General features: G+C 45.4%; 1 protein-coding gene across 1 annotated transcript in view; it reads right to left on the bottom strand.

The window, feature by feature from the left end:
- The window catches only part of LOC104276382 (zinc finger protein 40-like), a gene marked incomplete at its 3' end in the record, with an annotated part of 34,154 nt that overhangs the window by 15,403 nt on the left and 9,890 nt on the right, over positions 1 to 8,861 (bottom strand). The window contains 1 exon segment of the mRNA XM_009872675.1: positions 3,390 to 3,443. Coding sequence (XP_009870977.1) covers positions 3,390 to 3,443 — 54 coding nt within the window.

Below are 8,861 nucleotides of genomic sequence, written 5' to 3' on the forward strand. Positions count from 1 at the left end.
CATGTTTCCCAGCCCGCTCCCAAGCCTTCTTGCCCTTCTCTGCACCCGCTCCAGCACCTCCATGTCCTTCTTGTGCTGTGGTGACCAAAACTGGACACGGTACTCGAGGTGCGGTCTCACAAGTGCCGAGTACAGGGGCATGATCACCTCCCTCCTCCTGCTGGTCACACCATTTCTGACCCAGGCCAGGATGCCGCTGGCCTTCTTGGCCACCTGGGCACACTGCTGGCTCATGTCCAGCTGGTTGTCCACCAGTTAGTTCCACTAGTTCCAAAGAACTCCATGACAGTCTTGGTGGAGCTGATGTACCCAGGGCCCAAGCTGCCGTGGCAGGCAGAGAGCTGCTGCAACAGATAAAGAAGAAAACAAATGCTCACAGCGCTTCATATTGGCCTTCAGCTGGTTCTGGGCACGACCAAATCAGAAGCCTCTGTGGTTACCACCAGGACCTGAGAGGATTTGACTTTAGCAGTCTGGAAGGGAGAAGGCAGAGAGACATTTTGGGGGTGGCTTTCTTCAGGGGACGGCCAGCGGCAGATCAGAGATAGAGCCATTCACCCGACTGCTTCCCAGCTCATGATACCCACCAGCTCCCACAGCAGAGAAAGCTTTCCCTGCCCTCCCAAAGTGAAGTTTTGATGTAGTTCAAGCTCACCTTCCCTTCTAGTGGGAGCAAGACCTCCTCTGCCACGCTAACAGAAAACTGTACGTGTGTCAGAAGGCGAAATTCAGGCCCAAACAAGGGGCACAGCCAGAGTGTAAAACAACCTTGGGGGATATCGTCAAAGCTGAAGAGAAGCACAGCTTCTCCTACTGAAAATTCACAGCCTCAACGGGGCAGTGGAGAAAAAAATTAATTCACCTTATACAAATTATTCACCTTATACAAGCGTGACTCCTAACAAACATGTGTCTGGGCTCAAGTGACAGGTCATTCTAATATTCATATTATAGAGTTTGTATCATATTGTGAAAGAATTTGTGGGCTACCACTCCAAAGGAAGAGAAAAAAAAAAAAGAAAAAAAAGTAGGTCTTCCAGTTGCAACTTTATACTAAATAACAAAAGCCCACAAAAACTATGTCTGTCCATTTACTGTCACTTCTGAGCTTAATAGAATCCTATTCCAATTTGCACTTAATTGGATTACTGCAGCTAATGGCACGTACACTACAGCAAAATGAGGTGTTAAATACATATCTTTTTTGTAGTCAATTAAATTTAACTTAAATCCCACACATGTACAAAGTTACGACTGATGGGCGCACAATGCTAGTCATCAGAAACCCAGCGTGATTAAACTCCCAAAAAATTCTTCCCTGCAAATAAGCTGTGCCGCTGACAGCTCCGCTACCGACAGAGCAGTAGTTAACTTATGATAAATCGCAGAAAATGACATTCTGCATTCATTTCAGATAGGAAATAAACAAGTCCAAAGTGATCTAGATGAACTGAAAGACAAAATAAATCAGCGAGGAGGAAAAATATATAACCCTACTTCACGTGAATCTACTACACTGCATTGTGATTTTAAATCACTTATGCGAATATGTGCGCATTTTGGTTTCCTTGTTTAGCTCTAAACATGTATTTTCTTTTTTTTTCAGCAGCCTTCAGGCTCTGAAGCTTCGACTAAATCATTCTGTTTACTTCGTATTACCGAGACATCTATCTATCCAGACATTTAAGAAACAAAACAAAACAAAAAAAGGCAGAGGCCATTTCTCATTTGAGACGACTAACCTTATTATCTCGGTTATTGCTATACCAATTTTCTATGTAAAAATCTATCTTCCAGTTGCCAGCCACATAAATCTTGGTTAGAAGCCACAAATTAAGCAATGATCTCTTTGATTCCGAGATGCTGAAAGCTGAGTGCTACCACCACGTCAATCTTTGTACTCCTTTTCGGAGTACATCGTCACGTTTACACGCAAGAATTTCTCTTCCTTCGTGCGAAGTTGTTACCTGACTACACGTGAGAACAAACGCCTTAAAGCAGAGCTTGGCTCATCTTTAGCTTGAACACATCCATCAAAAAAATCATCCTGGGCAGCATTACTTCTGGAAGACCAACAGCTATACTTGACGCGCTCCGTTTTTTAAATTGGATGGCAGTGTCACTTTACCTACAATTCACTAAACAAACACACGTCAAAACTATTTAGTACAAGGTCTAGTTTGTGGAAGAGTCTCTGCTAATGTTTGAAGAACTGCTATGACCATCTAGCCCTTCTAATTTTTTGTTCTCTTCCACCTTTTACAAATACATAAAGCAAGAGCACGGTCTTGGTGCTCGTACGAGACAGTTTGCATCACACCTTCTCTTTAAAACCTAAACCAGTCAGGAGTTTGGAGAAAAGAAAGCTGAGTGAGATACGGACAAGACTCATAAAATCACCAAGGCAGGGCTGCTATCTAACAAATCACGCGATGCCTAAACGCGGGGAACATTTGACCAATATTAAAGAAAAATCAGAAATGGAGGGGAAAAAAAAGGTAAAATAACGTACTTTATGTGATTGGTAGTGAACTTCTCCCAAAAGCTTTTCCTCCGCATCCTCCAGCGTGTCCTGCACCCCCAGCTAGCAACATTCTTAGTCCAAAATGTGACCTGGAGAACTGCTCCCCACAGTTCAAGGTGATGGGTTTCACGTCCAGACACTGTAGTGACAGTCCTGGGAAGGTACTGGACAGGGTCTCCTTTCCTCTTAATCTTTAATTTGGGTTTCTGCCTGCCCCTGCACTCCTCTGGCCTCGCGGAGATGACCTTTTCACGGCTGTGCTGGGATGGGCCTGGTAGCAGCCCAGGAAAGTTTTGTTTGGGCTCTCCCACCCAGCGTGTCCCCGGGCATCTGGGCAGGTCCCACTGCAGTCCAGCCACCCCTGAAACGCCAACGACTTTCCCAGCTCCACCTCACAGATTTACTGTGTCACAGGTCGTCTGTTTCTTAAAATAACCTGCGACGATCAATCCTCCTTCAGCATCTGTTAGAAATCGTCACCGATCGCTTGTCCCAAACCAACCACGGGTATCAGCGACCAGGTAAATCGTGTCGCGACCCAACGGTCACCACAGGCTGTCGTCAGTAACTCGCGCGCATCTCTAACGCCGCAACTTCGGTGCTCTCACGAGGTCACAGGGTTACAAAAAAAAAAAGGGAAAAAAAAAAGAAAAAAAGAAAAAAAAGAAAAAAAGAAAAAAAAGCAGCCTTTGTGTCTCAGCAAAACTGAGGTGTTAGAGGCACAGCCCCTGACCCACAGACATGCTGGGGGGGGTCTCATCCAGTGCCAGCCTGGTTGATTCAGGAAGGCTTTGGATCAGCCCTTAGAACTGCCACGCGTTGGAGTTTTTTTTCTATTTCATTTTTTTTTGCGTTCGTTTATTACCTCTCTGTTGGTCTTCTGTTCCATTAAGTTGTTTCTGTGCTTCTTCAATTTTATCTGCAAGAAAGAGAAGTCATTAATAAGATACACAGATAAAAAGCGGGAGGTTTTAGAAAGCCATTTACCGAAATCTGTCTTGAACTACCTGTTTGTATTTAGGAGCAACACCATTCATGCGGAAATATGCAGTACATTATGAGTAATACAGCCATATAAAATTTTATTGTGTTTTATCAGCGAGGCTATTGACACGTTAAATGACACAGAACGGCAGAAAGGAAAGCGCCGGCGTTGGATCTGCCATCAACAGCTAATCCCACCGTAGTTTCGTACCCTCTGTAACGATTTACGCAGTCAGGGGACCCGGCAGAGTAGGAACCACAGAACGTTTTATTCCGGTTTTGAAAAACGCTGCCAGAACAAGACACCGCAGCACTAAACACGGCGACGGAAACGGCAAACAGGATTTGCCGCGCGAAGCGATGGAGCCAACATCGTCACACGGGAGCAGCCAGGGGGCGAGCAGTAAGCCCGTGCCTGTTCCTCCATGGAACTACCCAAAATTCCCACACGTGTAAGAGCAAAAAGTGGCCTCGAGTCTCTGCTATGGAAACTCCAAAGTACTCCGAACACATCGGGGTTGGGAAGGGAACTGGGCTTCTGCTGCTGCTGCTGCACAGAAGACGCTGCGGAAAAGAGGGCCCTGTGGGGGGCCACGTGCCGAGCAAGAAGCACGAGAAGGGGCAGTTGGAGTGGGCAAAACCCCGAGACCCATTTCTTTTTGGTAGCAAACAGCCCTCTGAGCGGCTTCAGGGTAAGGGGGTGCGTTGATAAGGAGCGGTGGCACCGGCAGAGGCTGAGCTTGACACCAAACTACGGCCTGACCGACCAAGACCCGAGCTTGGAACATGGCTTGGAGGTATAACTGATCCTTGTCCAAAACACCTGTGAAAGCTTTTATTTTTTGATTTTATTCAGGAGCTGTTACTCCCTCTGACTTTTGCTCAACGTTCCTACGCAACGCAAGGTTTCCAGAAAACGGTCCTTTCTTCAACAAACTTTTAAACCAGGGGGGTTCAGTAACTTCTCTAATATTTATGAGCTGAACCACTCAAGCATCATTTGCTCACAGTTGAAGCCTGAACTTGTTTTCCAATTATTTTCTCAGTCAAACAAAAAATAAATTACAGCTGAAATACACCTCTCTCGAGGGCTTTAAGACCGAGTTTTGTTCAGGTCGCTCTGGTTCTGCGTTTCTGCCCTTCAAAGGTAGCGCCAGGTTTCTTCTCTTGCTGAAAGTCAATAATCTCTCTTTTCTACATTGTCCCAGAGAACGCAGCAGAACATCTCACAGGGATGATAACCTGGCATTTAGCATCTTTCTGGATGCTAAATGTGTCTATACATTTTTGTACAGAAAGGGCTGCAAATAAAGATTTCTAACAAAAAGAAGAGGAAACTTAAACAAAGTATCTTTTATCTATGCTTAATGCTATTAGAGAAAAATGTTTCTAACGATCTTGGGCTGTTTTCCCACAAATTGTGGCTTTATGGAAAGGTACTTACACAGCTGCATGACAGTTGACGAAATACATGAACACACAGGCGAAAAATAAACAAATAAATAAAAATTAACCCTGTAAATGGTGCTGTAAGATCCACCAAAAAGCGACAAGCAATCAAATGCACATATTAGCTACCCAATTCCTTTCCTCTCTGTTTAGAGATATATCTAACGTGCAAGACGTGGTGTTTATCTCCTGAGAGGATGCAAAAGATTTGTCACCAAAATTTCTACTTAAGCACGTGGTGAAACGCAGATCGACTGTTAAAAGAATTACCTGCATATTTCACATAAATGCCACAAGAAATGTATCCATTTAAATTCACGGCCATCCCCTTCTACAGAGGAAAAGTTACTTAAGCGTTTTGAAAGCACGCGACATGAGATCGCCAAAAAAAGATTAAAATGCTTTGATCTCCTCTGCTAAATTCTGTCTTAATTTTAAAAAAGAAAATTAAAAATGAGTCTGTCTCTGAAATTCCCAGCAGCTCCTTTGTCAGGCTGCAATCCCAAACAAACGAACCGCAGATAACAGGAATAATAACTTGGTAAACATGCGCTTGGGACGCAGCCAGAGAGTCTTGAACGCTTCCTGCGCCTCCCGCTCCGCTCTCCCTGGCGAGCTCGATTCGTCCCGTACGTGCCTTCGCGCCTCCGGAGGCAGCTCTGTGCAGAAGAACCGGCCGCTTTCCTTCTCAACGGCTCATTCAAATTAGCCGCACGGGAAACGTTTGAAGGGATTATTTTTTTAATTTCTTTTTTTTGTATTGTAGGTTCTCTAGCGGCAGGCACCTTCGAAAACTCTTCCTAAGCAGAACGTCACGACATCTGCAAAGCCCAGGAGGGACGCAGAACCGCCAAGTCCGCTATTAATTGCACATAATACTATCTGACCTAATGCTCGCTTGGGTTAGTGTTATTTCACATTTAAACCTGCGACACTGAAGATGTTGTCCAATCTGAAAATTCTCCAAAGGCAACCTATCTTTACTGCTGATGTTACTTCTATCAGGGAAAGGGAATGAATTAATGGCAATTTTGAACACATGGCAGGTACAGCACCTTCTTTTCTTCCCACAGAATGACAGAATCGTACGTATCGTGACCATTTTAAGACCTGTCCTAACATCCCCAACCTCCTGGAGTCGTCCTTCCGGAGCAGCACGTATCTAGAAGCAAACGAGGATGGTGACAAAGTCACATATACCAGGGGACATTTCTCACTAGAAGGGAAAAAGTGGAGCAGCAATAAAAGAGGAAATCATCAGATCACAGAATCGTTAAGGTTGGAAAAGACCTCTAAGCGCACCAAGTCCCACCATCCACCCAACACCACCGCGACCACTAAACCATGTCTCAAAGCGTCACGTCTACGTGGTTTTTGACCTCCAGGTACAGTGACTCCACCACTGCCTCAGGCAGCCTTTTCCAACGCCTCACCGCTCCTCCAGTACAGAATTTTTTCCTAATATCATGCAAAATAAAACGAAGCAACGGGGGTGCAACGGCTTTTCTTAATTCCAGCATCAAATCGTTTCACGTTGTTGTCCGACACGGCCCTCGGGGCAGGTATCCGCTCTGTGGAAACATCATCAAGTTCCTTGGGGGTTTAAATATGTAATGTAACTGCATTTTTTCGGAACGCGAGGGAGGAGATTGGCACAAATGTGCTTCTTGTTTTACATGCCTCCTGCTGTGGGAGATCATTAAATGGATACCCAGAGTCGGAGTTAGATACGGCGGTGCCACGGTGGGTTGTTAAAAGGAAAAATAATCCAGATTTTTCAACAGCTTTACATTTCCCATTTTTCATCTTCACCAATATAACCTCACAGGTTTTAATTACTCCACAAGTAAAATGCAATTTATAAAGATCAGCAATGCACACAAACTTGTTTACGCGAATTTGAAACGCATTAGGAATTTCCATGAAAAACTTGCAAGATTTTATTTATATGGCCAGTTAAGGAAGAAAAATAGGGGCTGAGCAGCAATTTCAGCACAGGAAGCAGAAACACTCAAAAGCATGAGGTTTGCAAAATACAAAACCAGTCACTTCTGAGAGCAGTTTACATTGGAGCAAAAGAAAACTTGTGTTTGTGGGGTTTGGTTTGGGTTTTTTCACCTCTTTTTTCGCTCACGAGAGTCTCCCTGCCAGCATAAGGAGATGACTTCATCCTTCTGAACGAGTCGCCCCCGTACAGCGACAACACACCCGGGAATGACGGAGCCGTCGCTGGGGAAGGACCACGTTTAAACCACCAGGAAAGTTTACGTGGGAGTGGGGGGGGGGGTGAAAAAAGTTCATTAAGCTTATGCAAAACGCTCAAACATTAATATTTTCATTCTGCGTATTTGCATGTGTCTGTATCACTATAAAAAGCGGGGTGGGGGGTTTCTGGCTTCTTGCTGAAGACATGGAATTTCTCTGCTAAAACGATAAAAAGGGCTTTGCTGTTGTGTCTTTGGTTGGTTTGGTTTTAAATCTCGAATGCTCTGTACATGGGTAAGTGGAAAATGAGCAGATTTACACTGCATTGGATGCTAAGAATAGGCCACACTATGAAAACTTTAAAAAATATGAGCTCGTGTCTTGCCTGAAAGGCTAGGATTACACGTTCGAATATTTAACCAAAACAGCAGGAAGGAAAATGTCAGCATTTTTTTCCACTTCAGTTGAAGACAAGAACAACTCTCAGGCCTCATGCCTGAGTCATCCTAAAAATGCCTCCCGCAAAGCAGCCTCGGATGGCAACGGTTTTTCTTCTTGCTTTCTCCAAAAACGCCCTCTTCTCTTACCTTCCTGTACTGAACACATTTGAACAGCAATTTTAAAAATCGCTTTGCATTTTTCAGTGGACACAAAGAAAGGTATGACTTTAATAATTTTAATTTTTTTTTCCCCTCCATTGAGAAAACTGCCGCTGAAAGTTCAAAACACGGTGGTTTCCGTTGCTACTTAAATTCAAAGAGCAAGTGAAAAGAGCGGGTGTCCCGAGAAGGGCAGCAGAGCCCAGGGAAGGGTCTGGAGAACAAGTGTGATGAGAAGCAGTTGAGGGACCTGAGGTTGTCCAGCCTGGAGAAGAGGAGGCTGAGGGGAGACCTTCTGGCTCTCTACAACTCCCTGACAGGAGAGTGCAGAGATGTAGGAACTGGTCTCTTTTCCCACGCAATGAGATACGACAAGATGAAACGGTCTTGAGTTGCAGCCGGGGAGGTTTAGACTGGATAACAGGAAAAATTTCTCCCCCAAAGGGGTTGTCCAGCACTGGCACAGGCTGCCCAGGGCAGCGGGGGAGAGCCCACCCCTGGAGGGATTTCAAAGCCGTGTAGATGTGCTCAGGGACACGGGTTAGCAGCGGGCCTGCCAGCGCTGGGTTAACGGCTACGCTTGGCAGTCTTAAAGGTCTCTTCCAACCTAACGGATTCTGTGCTTCCGTCTTCTGACCAGTGAAACCCCTGAGGCTAACGTGTCCGTAACAAACACTGCATGAGACGCGTGTCCGAAGGCATGTACGACTACATACAAACAAAAAAGCAACAAAATCAATACATAAAACCACCTCGAAACACCTAAATAAAAACCAACAAGCAACTGAATCTATAAATAAAAACACCTCGAGCCCACCCCTACGTCCCACCTGAGCCAGGTCACACCTTCAAACGTTCCCGCTCGTGTCAGCAGCCGCGGGACGGGACGGGCAGCCGACGGAAGCTTGGATAGGTTGGAGCTTGGATGGCATCCCTGGGAGGGCGCAGAAGCACCTGAGGACACCTCGGATGGCCCGGAGGTCCCATCGCTGCCTTCCCGCCCCAAAACGAACACCGACAAAGCCGGCAAACAGGAGCAAAAAAGACGCTTCACGAAACAAGGTGCTCTTCTTGCTCCAATTCAAACCTGCTTTTATTAG

This window comes from Apaloderma vittatum, unplaced genomic scaffold (genome assembly GCF_000703405.1).
Source record: "Apaloderma vittatum isolate BGI_N311 unplaced genomic scaffold, ASM70340v1 scaffold20337, whole genome shotgun sequence".
Taxonomy (NCBI): Eukaryota; Metazoa; Chordata; class Aves; order Trogoniformes; family Trogonidae; genus Apaloderma; species Apaloderma vittatum.